The sequence below is a fragment of the Lepidochelys kempii genome, chromosome 10, assembly GCF_965140265.1.
Source record: "Lepidochelys kempii isolate rLepKem1 chromosome 10, rLepKem1.hap2, whole genome shotgun sequence".
Classification (NCBI taxonomy): Eukaryota; Metazoa; Chordata; order Testudines; family Cheloniidae; genus Lepidochelys; species Lepidochelys kempii.
The window spans coordinates 68,656,949-68,676,887 of record NC_133265.1 but is presented as its reverse complement, the minus strand read 5'-3'; the positions used below and the strand labels follow the sequence as shown (position 1 = coordinate 68,676,887).

General features: G+C 41.6%; 1 protein-coding gene across 1 annotated transcript in view; it reads left to right on the top strand.

The window, feature by feature from the left end:
* Nucleotides 1-5,917: 5,917 nt before the first annotated feature.
* The window catches only part of IL16 (interleukin 16), a 53,044-nt gene continuing 39,022 nt past the window's right edge, over nt 5,918-19,939 (top strand). Inside the window, exons 1-2 of the mRNA XM_073304088.1 lie at nt 5,918-5,957; nt 12,410-12,818. Coding sequence (XP_073160189.1) covers nt 12,453-12,818 — 366 coding nt within the window. The 5' untranslated portion in view covers nt 5,918-5,957; nt 12,410-12,452. The remainder of the gene's footprint in view (nt 5,958-12,409; nt 12,819-19,939) is intronic.

Here is a 19,939-nt window from a genome sequence, read left to right as displayed (position 1 = left end):
TTTACTAGTGACTAGAACTGTGCCATATAGGAGGCCAGACCAGATGATCACAATGGTCCCTTCTGGACTTGGAATCAATTAATCGAAATGAAACGAATGACTTTGCGTGATTTCAAGCATTAAGCCATACTTACATGCAAGCATTCTTTACTCCACCTCCAAGCTCTTACACATGATCTATAAATAAATACAAATATTCCTTTAAAAAACACCCGTCACTGTGTTAAAAGGATAACATTCCTGCCATACCCCACATGCCATGGTTCTCAACATCCCACACAGTCAGTGTTCTCCAAACACTCACTGCAGTATTTCTCAGTCACATGCACAGCCAGTGCATCATTCATGTAGTTCATGTGCATCAAATGTGTGCTATTTTTTTTAAACCAGCGCATTTTGCCTACACAATGATTTACCCATTCGCCCAGGGCTGCATAATCAGGCCTGGAGGTGAGGCAGCTGTGTGGGATGAGCTCTTTTGGTAGCAACTGTCTTCTCCAGTGACAATGTTATGCTCCATAAAAACAGCATTGTAGATAGCATATCTAAAACACAAGCGACATTGTTCACCAGCGAAAGACCTAACAATCAGATACAGCACCGTAAGTATACATGGTGCATTGCACAAACACACAGAAAGACAAGATCCATACTCTAAGGATCTTACAACCTAACTCAGGCAAAGACAACACGTGGTCAACACCGAGCAACAGTTCAATAACAAGAGGGCCTGGATGCAATTGGTAAGGCTAAAGGTATTAAGGTTTCACAAAAGAGGTGGTTTTAAGGATCTGAGGAAGAAGGAGGGTGCTCCAACCATACAAGATGATCTGAAGGGTGAAGCTCAGAGTAAGAGAAGGAGGCAAAAGGAGAAAGTTAAAGGAGCAAGTGGGGATACATGGTGAAGTGATTACAAAGATAAGTGGAAGCAAAATTCCACAAAGACTTGGAGGTGAGGACGATACTTTTGACAATACAAGAACTGAACGAGCTGGAAAGGCAGAGATTTTAAAACTATTACAGGGAAATACATTTCTACCCAATGTATTATTACCTTGTAGAACTCATTGCCACTGGATCTCATTGACGTCAAGACCTTAGCAGGATTCAAAAAAAGGGCAAATTATAGTTCCAGTACACAGGATTCATTGTGTGTTTGGAAGAGATAGCTCTCCTCATCCTTCACTGCATAATCAAACCACCAAGTGACAGGTATTAGGAAGGAATTTGCCTGATGGGCAGGCTAAACAATAATTGTTCACCCATGGGGGTTTTGCACTTTCCTCTGATAAAAAGCGTATCCCGTCACAATAATAAATGTTAAAAACAAAGAAGCGCTTTGGAAGGGATATATGCCCTCATATTTCAGCCAGCCCCTAACTAAGGGGGGACTAGGAAACTTCTTGGAGGCATGTGATCCCAGAATTGCTTAGTGCAGCTTACGTGTTCTGATGCTAGTGACGGTCAGCAACAGGCTATTGAACTGGTCTGATTCAGGCTGGCAATTTTTATATCGCTACGTTTTAGATGGACCGAGGGGGCAGCAGTGGGATATGGGGAAGCTAGTGCAGAAAAGACTGCAATAATCAAGGCAGAAGTGACTAATTCAGGCCTGTAGCAATAGCAATGAAGAGGAAATTGCTTTTTGTCATTTAAAAGTTGTTTGGGAGAAAGGAACACATGCCAGATTCTTCACAGAAAGGTGGCTAATCTCCATAATGAGACAAATATGAAATAACATGCCCAGGGGGGAATGTCTTCCCATCCCAGCAGACAAGGCTTGCTTTTGTTCCAAGGCAAGGGGGTTGTTATACCTTATATATTCTATATCAGTGTAACTGGCTAGTTCTGATCATATGAACAGCTAATTAAAAAAGTCCACTACACTTATAGGGTGTTATCCTGGCCCCATTGAAATCAGTGGCAAACTCCCCACTGACTTCAAAGTGGCTAAAATTTCACCCTTGGCATTGACGTCATCTTGTAGCAATGAGTTCCACATATTAATTATGCTTTGTATAAAAAAAATCTGTTTCCTTTTATTGGTTTTAAATTTGTCTCCTTTTCATTCCATTTCTCTTGTATTTCAGGAAAGGGTAAATAGGATCTACTGAGCAGCCTTTTTATACACTTAATTATTTTTATACTGCTTATCATGTCACTTCTTATTCATACCTTCTCCGTACTGAACGATTTCCCGTCCGACAGAATTCATGTCTCTGATCATTTTCAGGGCCGTTCTCCCACTATAATCTTTTTAAAGATGGTGTAACGAGACCCACGCACAGGATTCAATATCAGGGAATACCGTGAAGATATACAATGGCATTATAACTCTGGCATTATTTTCTATCCTTGTACCTTCTAACAGCTCACTTTTCCGATCACCACTGTGCACTGAACAAACGTGATATTAAAAAGGGATGGAAAGAAGTAGCATGATCAGCAGCCTCGCTCAAGATATTTATGTTTCTGCTGCCTGGCCGTAGGCCAGATTCTGCCATTCTTAACTAAGCAAAATTCCGATTGACTTAGGGACCCCAGAATTTGGCCTATGGTCAGGAAGCGCACTGGTGTGTGAAAATGAAAAGGGAAGGAAAAAAACGATTGCTAATGTTTTGGAGAAGAAAAGATTCCAGTTTGGTCTGTGTTTGGAGAAAAACTTTGAGACTGTTCAGATTTTGTATGAATGAGTTCTGCATCCCTTACCAATAGCACATGTGCGCCACTGTAAAAATGCATGAGAAACTGTGTGTAACTTGTTAGTTTCTTCACTGATTTTTCACATCTATAATACTGCTGCTGCTATCCCTCTATTCAAACACACTTTGCCCATGCCGCAGCAAGGATTTAGGTATTATAGGGCATAATGTTTTTTTAGTTAAATAATAGGAAAGATAAGTTCCCTAATTCTACTTTTTTACAGGAGAGAAATTTGATATCCGGTGTCCACTAGACAGTTTAAAACATGGGTCTTCTCCAAAATGAGACTTTAAAGCAGCATTGTGGCATTCCATATTTGCTGACCTTCAGTGACTCTAGATCATATTTGCTCTGTTTACAAGTGAATAGATGTTTTAGCTAATTGGTGCCCTGCCAACTTACTCTGGTACATGAAAGCAAAGCTGGGTGCTTTTCTTCTCATGATGAACACCTCAACAATGAATTAGCACCACCTATAAAGTTGGGCCAGGGTTACTGGGGCTGTTGCACAGACAGGAAAGAACTCAGCTTGACTTTCATGTTCCACCGTGTGAACCCAGCAAGGGTGGAAGTTAAAGAAACCCTTTTTCCTACCTACATGGAGCAGCTTTGATCTAGAAGTCATTGACAGACAATAAACATGATACCATTTCACAGTAACTTTTTAAACGCAAATCACACCTCTCTTTGGTGAAGGCATTTAAGTGTTAAGCTTAAGTGGAGTCCTCTCCAGTAGGTATCCACAGAATAAGTCATGGGCAGTGACAGTGTGAGCTTGAGGGACCACACTGAAGGGTGAGAGGGTAATTCAGGCTTCTGGTTAAGTTTTTCTGGATCTGATATTATGTACATTTTATAGGGTCAAGAAGAAAAATGAGGCCTCTAAATAAGCTTTTCTATTTAAAATCTGTATCAAATAAACAATAACTGTTTAAAAATCAGTTCTCGCAACCATTGGGTATTTTTATTGGGACAGCATGTACAGGGAAAGCTGGCTTAGGTGGGCAAGGACTTGGCTTCTCCCCCAGCGCTGGCCAATGCATCTGAGCCAGCATGAAGGCAAAAGGAACATACTAGTCATATGGACCATTCAGTTTACATCCCCTTTGGAGTAAGAGAGGGAATTGGGACTTAGACTCACCGTGGCTTCTGTTAATCAATATTTGGAGGGTCCCATGTTATTTTTGCTTCTGGAAAGGAAGTGGCCTATAAAATTCCTATTGACTTAACATGTAACATAACTGTTGAAAATTACGAGAAGTGTGTTGGCTGAGCTGGCCAGCAACAGGAAATCCTGCATTCAATTAGCTTGGTTCCACTCCTCCTCAAGAGGTGTAACATGCTCAAAGCCCCAATATATCCAGGGGCTATTCAAAATAAAGGGTAGAGGGAATGACAAAATCCTGGAAAGCCTGTCTTCATTGAACAGCTGCAAGAGAGTCAGGAACAGTCTTCCTGGATGTGTATCTCATTGGTTTTGTTTTTCTATCTCTGCTGACATTTTGGTCAATTAGGAAACAATAGTCTCATTCCAATATACTGAACCAAATTACTAAAACTAAGTCATGTGACAGTGAGGGTGTGTTTTCAATTATTCACTCTGTTTTTTTGCCAGGCCTATGAAGAAAAACAGCCTTCTGCAGGAGTCAGGTTTTTCTGCCTCTCTGTTGTAAGTTCTCTTTATTATTTTTTTATTTTATAATTACTACAGGCTTTGCACAGTAAATCCAGTACTCCAAAATGCCTTTGCTCTTTACCAAAACAAAAAGGTAGTTCTCCTTCTTGGCTGGAAGCCCTAGACTTCTGTGCTTATTCAATGTTTATGGTAAAGCTGAGTAACAAGACTGATAAAGCTCACAGGATCGAGATTTAAAATGTGATGCAAGAGTTTATGCTGTTAGTACTAAGTAATGTAAAGCCTTCGTGTTCTTGCTAATAAAGAATAGATCTAACTTTTCCACTGTTTCATTAACAGCAGAGGATTCCCATTCAGTCCGGGAACGACTCCAAATTATTTATGTTTGTAAATGCTTGGTTTAATATCCAACCAAAAATGTGAACCAAATGGATGCTACTCAAAAATTATGCATATTGTTTACAGAAGACAAACAGAGAGCTTTTTAACACAAAGCTGAGGGGTGTGGGGGGAACCCTTGAAAAAAGAAGTAACATTTGGTTTGAGTTACAAACCACAGACAGCTTCCATCAGGAGGGCCGGAGGTACCGGAATGGCCAGAGAATATGACAAGCAGCAAGCGCACCAGGGGAAAGATAAGTGGTTTTTGGGAGCTGGCTTTGAAATAATTGGCCTTTCCCACAAAAAACTGAATTAAATTTGGTGGAAGATGGCGATGATTCATAAGGATCTTCTGGCACTTGCATTGCTGCTTTCTGGACATTTGTATTAGAGAGCTTATAGAGTGTGTGTTTTGGTGCTTCCTACCGTTGTTGTATTACTTATGCAGCAGCTCTACAGAGAACATTGCATTGGTAAAAGCTGGGAGTAGGGGCATGATCTAGTGCTTAGAGCAAGGGACTGGAAGTCATCAGGACTCCAGGGTTTTATCCTCAGCTCAGCCGCTAACTTGCTGTGTGATATTGGGTAAGTCTTGTAGGGTTCAATTTGGTCTCGAGACGCAAAGGAGCACTGGGGATGGAGGGGCTTGCAGTTGTACTGTCCGTGCAGTGAAGAAGGGAAATGTTATCTCTGCATAAGGCATAACTCCTTAAGAAGTGATGGGGGAGTGGGGCTTATGCAACATGTCCTGCCCCTTTCAGTAGGTGTACTATACACTTCTCCCCAGTTTCAGCTTCGTAGAGAGAGGCCTCTTTCAGGGCATTTAGTATGGCATGTGCTCAGGGGCATGGCTGCTTGCTGTATGGGTGTGCTGGAGCAGAGAAGGGGCTTCTGCTGTCCACTCCATCTTCACTCATGGTGGACCCTACTCTGGTGCACCACAGTTTGGCCATTAATCTTGCTCAGTTTACGCAGTTGTAGAAAGGCTCGGTTTAATTAACTACTTCCTGGGGGGAGGGGAAGTTTAGTAAATATTTGTAAAACACTGAAACCCTTTAACAAGAGATGTTGTCTGCCTCTGAACTGTCCCCTAGTGCAGAGCTGTTCAGATCTCAGTTTTTAGTTCAGACCTATCCCTAATGTTATTATTGTTGATATACCGTAGGAGTTCCTGGAAGCACTGATTCCACATTATAAGGGCAACCAATCTCATCTGAAAGGCCTTGAACATCTGGAGGTAAGTTGTGATGCATATTCTGTGGTCTCATTCTAAAAATGCAGCAGGTTCAGTGGTGCAAGTAGAAATAATTTTTTGGTGGTACTGCACTCATGGGAGGGACACAAGGGGGGGTCACGTGACCTCCCTCCATGACCCTCCATGTGACTCCTCTCTGCCCCGCCCCCAGCCCAGGTCACCCACGCACTCCCCGTCCCCTCTGACACTCCCCTTACTTGTCTAAAATTTTACAACTGCATCTGTTAAACAGATGCAGTTGTAAAATGATGCTTTGGACCCCTGGTGCCACCTGTACTCTCAGGTGTCATTGAGGATCCAGCAGCACCCTCAAATTGAAAACTTCTTAAATAGAAGAAGGATAGGAAGGACCATCACCCCACTTTCCCTTAACACACTATCAGTGCCTCCTTTATGTCCAAACTAAGGGCTTGGCTACACTTGCAAGTTAGAGCACATTAAAGCAGCCCTGGGTGCCCTAACTCCAGACCCATCCACACTGGCAAGACACTTAGAGCCCCTGGACTCTGCAGCTGGAGCACTCCTGGTAATCCATCTCCACCAGAAGCATAACGCTTGGTCCGTCTCGGCTGAAACTCCCCAGCGTCAGTGTGAACAAGGTGTTGCATTACTGCGCTCTGATTGGCCTCCAGAAACATCCCATTATCCCCTTAAGTCAAGTGGCCACTCTTGTCATTGCTTGGAATTGGCTGTAGGAATGCGGAGATGCCGTTTCAAAGCTCCATTTCTGACAGCTGGCTGCTTATCTGCTCTGGGACAAAGCAACCATTACTGTGGAATGTTGCTTGAGAGGCGGGGAAAGGGGATCTGCTGCTGTCTGAACTTACAAGACAGCATGCTGATATGCTCTCAGGCTCCCCAAAACCCACTCTTTCTCCCCCCACATATACACAACACACTCCCTGTCACACTCTGCCCACCCCCCATTTGAAAAGCATATTGCAGCCACTTGAATGCTGGGATAGCTACCACAATGCCCTGCTCTCTGTGGCCATTGCAAGAGTTACTAATGTGGCCACGCCAGTGCGCTTGTAGCTGTCAGTGTGCACAGATTGCAGTGCTTTCCGTACTGCACTCTACAAAGGTGGGTTTAACTCAAAGTGCCCTACATCTACAAGTGTAGCCATGCCCGTAGAGCGCTCTGAGTTAAACCAGCCCTCGGAAAGCCCAGTATGGAAAGCGCTGTAGTGCGTCCACACTGTCACTCGGGGTGGGGGGGGGGGTTCACACCCCTCAGCGAGAAAGTTTCAGCGCTCTAAATTGGCAGTGTAGACAAGGCCTAAGTATTGCTCTCCACCAGACACTAGGAAAGCAAAGATGCTGCGCCATCTGGGTTTGATGGAAAAGAGGAATAGAACGGTGTGTGTGCCATGTGCATCTTCATAGAACTGCAGCCCAAATTGTTTGATTATTTTCCTCAGCATGACCTACAGGAAGGGCAATCAAAACCAGCCTGGCAGAACATGCATGAGAACTGTCTCTGGACAGATAAGCAATTGATCAAAATCACATTCTCTGATATCTTGGGGCCAAATCCTGATCCCATTGAAATCAAAAGAAGTTTTTCTTTTGAGTTCAATGGGAACAGGCTTTGACATTTGGAGAGGAAAGAACAAAACCAATCAAGCAAGGGCTATGTTGCTTATACCACAGGTATCAAAGGCTGCTGACTCATGTGAGAAAGCCAGCAGACATCTGAACTTTGTCCATTGCAAGGAAGAAATCAGCAATCAATGAGGCTAGAACAGTCTTTGTACCATATCCAACTCTTAAGTCCATCTGCACAGGATCAAGGAAATATGAAGGCTCCAGATTATTTTAAAGTCCTCAATCCCTTGGTTAGAATGCTCCTATCAGTATATGTTCATAATCCAGAGGCTGGATCAGGAATCAAAAACACTGTTTGAACACCTTCTGTCCTCCCCTCCCCTCCCCTCCCCTCTTGAGGACTCCTGACCAACTTAACAGCACAGTATATATGCTAACAAACTTAAACAAAGCCTTTGTTTAAGTTAGTTGACATATGTATTGTGCTGTTAGATCCAAATAAAGAATAAATGCCTTTCCTAGCTGTGTTCTGCTCCTTTAATGAGCAGAGTGCAATTCCACCCCCCCTCCAGAGTGGGGTTCTAGCCTCCCCAATTCTTTCCGGTACCCCGTACCCACTAAAAATCTCATGCCGGTACTGCGTACTAGAGCGTACCATCCTACTTGCACTCCTGAGCAGGTTAGACACACTGCTTCCTATGCCGATGTTATGGGGATGCACTTGGACTAACTGCATCTTTACTTGAGCAGTATTTGAGATACCTGTAGCCCTATCAATCATACTGTTCATCCAAGCCCACTTTCTGTCTTTCATCTGTTATAAAAGGTCTGTCCCTCCTTCCATCTAAACACCCTCAAGCATACAGGAAATGTAACCTCTATCATGAGCTTTTCAAGATTAATTTCTTAACATACTGAGGTCCTAATGGGGATTTGTTATGTCAAAAAGTAGCAACTGGACTGATTTCTACACCGGGGCAGCAATGAAAGAGTCTTATTTAACCAAAAACCAACAAAACTAAAACAACCCCCAAAAGACGTTACACAATAATATGGGTGGGTGTCATTTACCGTTAACTAATGCAAATTATTCCATGTAAAAAGTGTAATACAAACTGCAGATGTGATACTTAATTAGATCAATGTGCATATTTTCTTGTTATTTGGATATGATTAGGCTGTTAAAGTTATGACTAACAATAGTACATTGCACTTTAAATCCGTGTATCTCAAAGTGCTTTACAAATAGAGGATTCTGGTGAGTATCATTGGCCTCATTTTACTGATTGGGAAACAGAGGCACAGAGAGGTGAAGTGACTTGCCCAATGTCATCCAGCAAGTCAGCATCAGAGCTGAGAACAGAACACAGGTTACTGATCCATTCAACCATCATGCCTCCCCATGTCTATCTAGCTATGCCTAAATACCCTCTTTTATTCTGACGTAGGTGGATTAACTGAGTTCCACGTTTTACTGTTTGTCCAGATTTTTAGGCAGGAAAGCATCCCGTTAAAAAACAAAACAAAACAATTACATATGTACTTAACTTTAAGCATGTGTTTGGGACTTGTGCACATGCTTACATGCTTTCCTAAATCAAGGCCTTTTTTCCTTTGTCATGTGTTATAAGAGTCAGAGCTTGTCCTGGGCCTTTTTTGCTTTAAAAAAACAACAACCAGATCTATGAATTTTTTCACAGCAAAAAAATCCATATTGGAAGAACAGAAATGGATTTTTTTCAAAGATTTCCAGGCCCAGCTCCCCATGCTCCTTGGTATCTCAGAGCTTGGGGAAGCCTTCTCTATGAATAACCCCAGTACCTCCCTCTGCCTGGCTTCTAGTTTTCCCAAGAAGCTGCTAACTGAAATGATCATGATTCTTGCCAGTTTCATTAGTGTCCACCTCAGAATAGATCCTTATTAACTTCACTCAGCTGATCCTTTTGGACAAAACTATGAGCAATAAGAGGAGACAGGTACTTGGATTATTCATAGAGAAGGATTCCATTCAACAATAAATGGAAACTAGGGGAGGTAAAGCATTGCGTGATTACAGAGCTGGGAGGTACAGCTCTACATTAGGATTAGATGTTGAAAGATTCCTTCAAAACTGAAACCGGAGAGTTTGGAAGCCCAGGGAGCCCAGTCTCTGTGCCAGCACACCAGGAGATCTGCCAAAGAGCTGGGAGGTGGGCAGAAGAGCTGGCAGATTTCCATAAAAATTTTCATTGAAATTGACACGTTCCAACACAACATTTTGATTTCAATGAATCGGCATTTTCTGACGGAAGAACCTTCCTTTGGAAAATCTCACATAGTGCTAGTATGTAATTTGTGAAGTATTCTGGGATCCTGTTGGATGAAAGACACTGTGAAGCAGAAGGATATTATTATTACTATGATAGAAAATAAATTATCCTAAACTCTTATAAAAGAGTATCACCTATCAAAATGCCTGAATCTCTTCAAGGCACCATATGTATTAGCATACTTCTCAATGATGGATAAAGGGACCTCTTTGCTTCTCATGAAAAGGCTATGTGCAGTGTTTGTTTTTCTTTTACAAAATTAAACAAACTTTGATGCAGACTGGATCTTGTACTCCTCTAGAAGCTACATATTTCCCAGCATATAGCTCTTTTGCTCAGGTTCTCTATTACACATTATTCATTTTTCCTTCTTTTCCTCAGTGTTTGGTTTGGTTTCTATGGGTATTTGTCTGAGCGGTAGAGGAGAGGAATGTGATCTGAGGCTGTCTTGTAGGGTTCTATTATACAGTGGAGCTGGCTTGGTGTAAAATCTACAAGCCTACATTTTCAGGTGGCTGGTCTCCCTTTTGCAGCTGCAATTTGCCTGTGCAAAATTTGCACCCACATTTTTGCATCACCAGCAGAGCCGTGGGTAGAAATCTCAGTTGTAACATGCAACTTATGACTTACACCCATAATTCATTTGCTGACACAAAAAACATAGGTGCAAATTTTGCACCTTTTTTCAAGTGCAATTTGTGCTTGTAAACAGTGAAGCTGAGCCCACTGAGAAGCATTCCTACAGTATCATCTCCCTGTGCATACATTTTCTGTGCTTTATTGCACTGTCCGTGATCTTTGTGCTATTAAACATTCATAATAAGAACATTTCATTATTTTTAAAAATGTCCAACAAAATCCTCAACTCATTACATCGTAATTAGCATTACCTGGCACCTTTGCTAGCACTCGCAGAGATACTAAGGACTGAATGGAACATGGAGATTGAACCACCCTCTCAGAGCTTTCCTTCCTGGCCAGGGTGGACCTGTTCGGGGCCAAATAGATGTTCCAGCCAGTTTTACAACTTTAACCAGCACTAGAGTCACTAAAAGAGAGAGAAATAAATAAATCCCAGTCTAAAACATATTGTGCAAATTCCATGGATCAAAGCTACAGACTTTAAAAGATTTATTTTAAATATGCTTTTCAATTTAATATAAACTACATTCCATAACCTTCCTGGACCTGTGCATTTGAATAAACAGATCAAAAGGAAGATAAAAACAGGAGAAATAAACCCTGTATAATTGCGTAAGTTTATTACTAGAGCTGGCCAGAAAACAGAATTTCTGTTCTGTAGGAAATTCCAACATTTCAAAATTTGTTTACATTCAGAATTGGAATGAAAAGTCAAAATTTTCTGTGAAATGGGAAATTCCAAAAGATTAACGATTAGCAACATTTTATTTCACTAATGTAAAATCATTTAGTTTCAGTAAGGTCCAAACATTTCATTTAGATAACATCAAACAAAATGATATATAACAATAAATATATAATTTTAAATATATGATTCAAATTAATACTTTGATATACTATAAAAGTATAAATGAAATTACTTGAGATGATAAAGTTAAAACAAAATGTTTCAATATTATCAAAATGAAATGAGAAAGTCAGAATGATTCATTTAAACTTTCACCCATCAAAAATCAATATGCTCCTGAAAACCATAATAATTTCAACTAACTTGCATTTTATGATGGAAAAAGGTTATGCTGAAAATTTATTGACCAGTTTTTCTTAATTTTTCTAATATGCTTATTCCTTTACTTAATATTCATTTTATAAAGTACCAATTTTTATGTCACATTGCTACTCCGTGGCATTTCTGCTCTATTTTATTTTGATTTGGTATGCAGAAACATACAGTGGAAAAATAATTCCTTTAATGGGTTACTTTTGCATTAATATGCTGGAGTTGTATTCTTTTCTGAGGTTCAATCCTTAATCAAGTATTCACATCTAAATGGCTTCAATGGATCTCTTTTTTGCAATTACACACAGATTCTTTTAAGTGGGCTTAGCTGTCCAAAGGTATGTGTTTCACTCCAGCCTGGCATTCCTTCCTTATTCATGGCCAAGATCTACTTTAGCTAAACCACTTACAAATCAGATGTGCCAGGCAGAGAATTTAACCTCAACAATTTGATTAATCCTATCTGAATTACAACGCTGTCATAAATCAGGCTCCAAGCAGAGCCTCTCCTTCTATGTGAGTTTGAAGGATAGAATAGTGCTTTTCTGTATCTTCTTTTCAATTTGGGATTTCATCCTGCAAATTCAGCAGAAACCAGGAAGAAGCAACACAACAGAAGCCTCAAAAACATTTGTTTAAAGCACTCCTCTGTGCTTGGAGAGCATAGGAAGAGAATGAAACGGTGAAGGAGAATTTAATACAGCACTGCACAGAAATAAATGTTGCAAGTCATAAGACATCACATGGTTGTTACTGGAATGAAAGGCTCTGTTGACTCAATTTGTTCATCACAACTTTTCAGTAGTGTAGGTTACTGGGAGGGGAAATAGGACGAGGCCAATTATAACTCACTTTTTATATTTCTCTTCTGGGAGGATATTTAGCTGCTGAGGACTAGAGAAAGTTTTTGGCACTGTCATGCCACACAAATGGGAACATGAGAGGAAAAAGGGCAGCATCACCAGCTCACTGAAGGTGGATCGACAGAGCAGAGTTGGGAGCAGGAAATCAAAAAAGTTTCGCTCCATTTCAAGATCACTTATACTCTGTAATACCAAGGATACTGATGATGGGTCAAGTCCAGATGAGAAATGCCCTGATCCCATTGAGATTTCTACCAGTTGGGATCAAGAGAAAATTGACAGTTGCCCTAGACTACAAGTGCTATGCACTTCAGAACCGGATGACAGCACTCCTTATCCTCTTGTGATCACCAGCGTGATCCAGTCCAAAGATGATGGAAGTGAAAGCTGCAAGAATATGAGAAGGAAGTTCTTCATCCAGGTAGGCAATTCACTGACTATTGTTTATTTCATGTTTCAATGGTTTCATGAATCTCAGGGCACAGAAGACACCCCATGATTCTCAGAGATCATGAGCCAGCAGCGGTCCAACTCGGCATAAATAGCACAGAAAGTGTATTACACTCCATCTTGGGCTGCAGGGTCTCTCCACTGCACTCTGCTGACTGACATGCCATTGAAGTCAGTGGAATGTTAAGCCATGCTCAGTGCATTCAGGAGCTGCACTCTACCTGGAATGCAGCAGACCAGCGGCCATAATAGAAAGCGGGGTCATTACAGCACAGACCCTTTTTAAACAGTGCTCTTGTCAGAGCTTATAAGCTAAGTGAGGTGCAGCTGGGTTAGTACTAGGGGAAACTCAGGTGATCCAGTAGGCAAATGATCTGTCTGAATTTGAAGGATGTAGACTCTATGTTGCCAGAGATGTCACCTTCTTAACAGATATAAAAGTGAGACCCTAAGTGCCTCTGGTTGTTAAAAAACTGACGTTGCTTTTATCAAGAGGAAATGTAGTAATCCCACCATTCTGGCCATTTTTCAAATTGACTGATTACATTCTGGATACCTATAATAAATTCCCCCTACAATTTCAGTTGGATGCTGCATATTTTGTCACTTTCTGTCCTAAGGTGTTGTATATTGTTGCTGTGTGCTGTTAAGCAGCTACATTGTTTCATCCCAGAGGTGGCTGCATTACAGGCATAAGTGAAGTGTCTGCTAATACACAGTACATAGTCTGTCCACTCAGCTAGTAAAGACTAAAGCACTTTGAGAACCTTCTTGGTGACAGGAACTAAATATACATTATATACCTAGGTAGTTTATAGCTGGTCACCTCCATGGTATCCTAATGCCTATTACATCATATGCATTTTAGCGATACAAATATTGACCTGTATGAGGGAACTGATTCCTTTGTATTAAATATTCCTTCCATTCATTTTTGCATATCTTCTTTAGCAATGGGCTCAAATCAGAACTTCATATCCAAACACCAAGTAATGCTTATGGTGTTCAAACTCTGAATCCAAATCTCCATTGTGCCACTTGAGCTTCTCCCTAATGATCACAGCACATAGCCCAAACTTGACAAAAAGGGAATCAGGAGAATATAGTGCACATTTCAGTCTCAAAACAGAGCCCCCCTGCCCCCCCCATCCCCCCCCGGGGAATATTCTACTGCATTCCAACGGAAAGAAAAAAAATGACTTAAATTGAGCCAGCCCCAAAAGACGCCCAATCACAATGGAGCTCTGCAAAACCACACCCTTCCTCCAGCATGGAAACATTCCACATTTTGGCTGGTGAGCTCACTCTGCAAATGAAAGGAGGCTGCTGGCCTCTGCCAGCCAAAGGATTCCACTCTACCTTCCTTGCACAGTGCATTCTCATGTGCTTGTCAGCTGTTGCACCTTGTCCATCCACAAACCCAAAGCACCCTGAGTTCCAATAACTGCCACCAGGTTTCCCAGCATCTGACTTCTCACCATTTTACCAAAGATAGTCAAGTCAGAGAATCCAGGTGCCTTGAATTTATGGTAGTCAAGTTAGCTGCTGCCGCTGGAGAACAGTTATACATTAATTCATCTTTAGCAATGTAAGTGTTCCCTGGTGGCACTTGTTAACCTTCTGTATACTGTGTGGACTCATGGTGATGCCATCAAGTCTTCATTTTTCCTCCTACGGGAGCAGAGATGCTGGCATCATCTACCTTGTTCTTCCGTCTGTGTCATCTTGCTGAGGCTCTGCAATATGCAGTGAGGTGATTGATACATCCCCTCTATGTTGCACTGGTCTGTCATAACCGGCTCCTTAGTGCAGTATGCATTAGAGAGCACTTGGCCCTCTCTTAAAACCCCTATCCTCAAATATCCAGAAGAAGAGAGTCAGAGATTTTCTTCAGGTCCCAAGGCGTCAGGCTCTCTGTTGCTCTCTATAATCAGCTGCAGAAATTCACTGGTCAATGCATGGCCCATTCTCATTTCAAGGAATCAGAATCCATTTTTCTGTTACATTACTGGGGCACACAGCTGTGCCAGACTATTGTGTTAGTCCATCAGTTTTCTGCCTTACACTACCTGCAGCCGTGTGCCTGGTGCCCATGACCCTGAAGGTATGAACACCCTCCACAAAAATCCAGAGCACTGAACTCTCAAACAGCAGTTCCTTCCAGGCCCAGAAGTGGAAGAATTCATGTTCCTGTCTGAGCCTTACACTGTTGTTCGTGTATGATTCACTAGTGTTCTCACTTTGATTAAATTACACAGTGTTTCCAGCATCACTTTGTTTCAGGCAACCAGTTTCAGGTACATACTCTTGTCGCAAATACTTGGCAAGTTCTATGTATCGACACAGTACAGTAAGTATAATAGGAAGTGCCATGATCTGATTACAGCTATCATTTATATTACATAAAAATAATTTTGATAACCAGTGACCATAACAAGAATAATAAAAGTACTACAAGGGTCTTTGTCATTTGTCAAAACAGAGCAGTTGTGAGTAGGCGGAAGTGTGGAAACTAAGGCAACACTTGTTATCCCTGGAAGACATGTTTTATTTTGTTTGTTGTGGTCTCAAGGGCCACACTGACAGCTTACTAAGACCCTGACAATTGTATGTAACTTGCATCATAATCATAGAATCATAGGACTGAAAGGGACCTTGAGAGGTTATCTAGTCCAGTCCCCTGTGCTCATGGCAGGACTAAGGGCTTGTCTTCATGACTGGGGTAAGTTGATCTAAGTTACACTACTCCAGCTGCATGAATAAAGTAACTGGAGTCGACGTAGCTTAGGTCAACTTACCCCGGTGTCTTCACTGCACTGCATCGACGGGAGACGCTCTCCGGTCAACTTCCCTTAGTCTTCTCGAAGAGCTGGAGTATCAGGGTTGACCGGAGAGTGGTCTGCAGTCGATTTAGAGGGTGTTCACTTGACCCAATCAATCCCTGCTGTATCGATTGCAGCAGCACCCATCTCTCTGTAGTGAAGACCAGTCCTAAGTATTATCTAAACCATCCTTACAGGTGTTTGTCTAACTTGGTCTTAAAAATCTCTAGTGATGGAGATTCTACAACCTCCCTAGGCAATTTATTCCAGTGCTTAACCACCCAGACAGTTAGGAAGTTTTGCCTAATGTCCAACCTAAAGTGCACTTATTGCGATTTAAGCCCATTGCGTCTTGTCCTATCCTCAGAGCTTACAGAGAATACTACTACTACTTTGCTCTTCTAAAATGGTTTTCATTTGAGAATCTTACTTAACAAACAGAAATTGAGCACAATGCAAATCAGGACCTTCTGGTGCAGACAATGGCGCTAGTGTAACAAGTGACTTGTGCCATTGCAGATTATCCCAGCTCCATCTTAGTGATTTGTACCATTAAAGCAACAATAGTGCAGAAAACACTGCATTTAGGTGTGTGGTTACATACAGTTTTCACCACGCTGATATGTGTATTATTATAAAGTAGCAGACAGTGTTGTGTATTAGATTTGCTTCATAACTGATTTCTAGGCAAAGTCACAACATTTTCAGTCTACTGTGCCAATTCTGATAACTGATACTGGGTGGCTGAGTTTCAAATGAATCCCGGGAACTGTAATTTGTGTAACGGTCTCACTATGGGGCACTTATTCCGCTTATGAAAATAAACAAACACTTTGATGTAAATTCAAATGGAAAACATTATGGAAAGGTTCTTCTGACGTTCTGATTACATTATGGTTCTAAACCATTTGCCTTTGCTTTCAAGGAGGAATATTCAAAGCACGGTTAGTCCCCAGTATGCATTTTGGGGATTATTTTAACCCAGCAACTAAAGCGTTAATAATTTCAGAATGCATACTCAGCGATTAAACTGGGGTGTATGCAATTCTATGTTCCCAATGGGTAGATGGGCCTGGGGTGAAACAAAGGTCCCTCATTGATTACTCTGTAGTTGGCATGAAGCTATGTTCTAAGTGAGTTTGATATTATCTGAGACAAACTTCCCTATATCTCTATAAAAATATACATCCATACAAAAGGTTGTCTGGAAAATGAAAATTGGTCCATTTGGAAATGCCATGGAATGAAAATGTTTTCCAAATCTTCTAGATGCCTACATAATCTTTTTATTTTTGATCAACTCTCATGGCAAGAATAGTATTCAGAGTTTTCTTAATAGTATTCACCAAGCGAGGAAGGCACCTCGATCTTCATCCAGATGGGTCCTATGAGAAATCCTATGGCCTGTGTTATGCAGGAAGTCAGACTAGACAATCGCAAGGGGCCCTTCTGGCCTTAAAGTCTAGCATTGGTAAATCTCTGATGTCAGACAAGGGAATCCTAAGATCATTAAATATTGTGCTGGTCGGTAGCTGTCTGAAAATGCAGCTTTGGGAGGCTAGTGATATGGGCTATTTTGACCTCTCTCACTCATTGGAATTCTCTTTCTATGTGTTACAAATGTTAAGGATTTTGTTAAGTAAGTTCTACTGGGTGTGCTGTGATCTTTCAACACATCCACTACTTAAAAGTGCAGACAACTCAAACTACTATGACCTTGGCTAAAAAAGCAACAAAGAAAATGGAATGGCAAGCCAAAGGCTGGTAGTCTATAACATCGCTGAGTGGGATGGTCACTGGGAAAGAATGCTCCTTTCTGAATGTGTTCGCCTGTCATGTGCTGCTCAAAGTAACTTCCTGGCTTTCCGTGTGTGCACCAAATGGTAAGGATACTGGTGTGTAAATACGAAGATCTGCTTTACAGCCTCTCTGCTCTTGATGACACTTGGTGCCCTGACACTCAGGCAAAAGCTGTGGAAGGAGGGTATATCTGATAGGGCTACTGAGAAATCAGAGACAAAGTCAGTCATGGTGAGGAATGGGTGGGACGAGGGACATTCACCCGAGCTGGAATGGTCCTTTGAGCACCCAAGCAATTTCAAGCAGTAATCTCTTTCTAGTTTATTACTGCTTCTGGCAGCACTACATTATGATATGTGGCTTCTTCTGCACATGCCACCGTCACCCATGTTGGGCAGTGGCATGTAACACCCAATCACTGTAATAGTAGCCATGGCAATAGGGCTACTGAGGGAGAGGGGGTATCCAGGACAGCGGGCAATGTTGAGGGGAAGGTTTTCTGCGTGAATGCCCAACAGCCAAAAGACTGGAGTCAGAATTTCAGTGGATCGTAGGGCTCCGTGTGGTTCCAGAACCAGACCCCGGCCTTTTCCATGTGGCCCTCAATCTCTCATGCCTGAGAGAAAAAAACAACTCACTATTTTTGCATCATCATCCAGGCATATTTTTTGTTAATTTCCCATTTTCCAGGAGAGGATGATTTGACCCATTCTTTGTGATGGGATGATTTCCATGGCAGAAGACTGTGATGTCTCAGAAACAGGGTTATGGCATGACAGCTGGACAAGCTTGGTTGGGAGGGAGGCTGTATTTATTCCTTCACTTTCTTCATTTGTGCTCTCTCTCTCTTTCTGTGCTCTCCCTTCTGCCCTTCCCAGAAATGGGACTGTGAGATCAGACACAGGTTATCTCTTAAACTTGTTGAGTGAGGTGACATGTAGCAAGTGGGTGACGCAACAGGTAGGGCAGGTTCCCAGAAAAAAAATGGCTAAGGATAGCTGATGAATAGACAGATCTATTTATACTGCGTGATCTGTTTACCCGTCTCTCTATCCATCAACTAGCCATAGCTAGGGTTTTGTGGGAACCTGAATCCCAAGCCCCACCTGTTGCATCAGGCGATTAATTCATGTACCACTGATCTCATAATCTCACTACTGAGAAGGAGGGCAACTGGTGAAAAGGAGGTAAAACAGAGAGGGCAGGAGGGGGTGGCTACCTCCAATGGCACAGTTCCACTATCCCATGGATTTTTCACAGGTACCAGCTGGTACCTTTATTAATTTCAAAGGGAATTCCCAGACAGATGCTAGGAAAATAAATGGAATTTTGTCTAAAAGTTTTTAAAGGACCAGTTCCTCAGCTGAACATATCAAACTCAATGGAGCTCTGCTGATTTACACCAGTGAGGCCTCTGGCCCTATTTTTCAAAATTGACATAATACAATTTCTCTGGAAGAAAATTCAAAAAGGCTCTATTCTCTTAATTGGTCATTGACTCAGAAATCACAGCTCTTTAGTATTCAGCGGGCTATAGAAGCCTAAGCACTCACTGCTATATTGTTATTACTGTTTTTTAAACAGAGTCAATCAGGTTATCATCATATGCCTGGTTAAGTGATTACCAGATCTTCCTTGAACCACCCATGTGCAGTCATGTATTTCATTTCAGACAATCTAACTATTGTGAGTTACATTCAGAGTGCACGAAAGTGTTTCAGTTTTCCAGCGAAGGCCTGGTTACGCTTATTTCAAAACAGCATCTGGAAGGAGATGTTTCAAGACAGGACTCTCAGCTAGAAACGTCTAATGAGAAAGTGATGGAAAAGGAAATCTCTGAAATGGCAGAGATAAAAATATCCTGAGATTTGGCCTTTGGTATGATAAGAATGAAGAAAATTGGTTGCAAAATGAAAAGCATGAAAGATCAGCTGAATCTATACACAAAAGTTTCCAAAAAAATCCTGCGATATTCCTTTGATTTAGATTTTTCTTTCAGCCTGAGATTTTTTGCTTAAATGTAATCTTACTAACAGTGCACTATTGAAAGGCCTTCATTTTATTTGCATGCTTGGGGTCAATAACATTTGAACAGATGTGAAATACATGTTTCACCAGCTTCATTAAGCTCTGTATGGCAAAGCTGCCTATAAGTGAAAGATTTTTTTATTCATTGGCAACCGACATGCATTAAACATACATTCCAGTAATGACTAGGTCTGGTGCCCTAGGAGGAACCCACCTGCCCACCCACCAAACCTGCCAACTTTATTTTAACATGTTCTCTACGTTTGCCAGGCCTGGAGCTATGAGTCACCGGACAAAACCAACAGGACACATTAAAAAAAGGGGCAAAACTAATAACTGCTCTGCTCCTGGAAGCACCAGCAGAGCATTTTTACATATAAAATAATAAATGAGACAGGAAATAAAAGACATTAAAGAGCAAAGCCCAAACAAATTGGCTGCT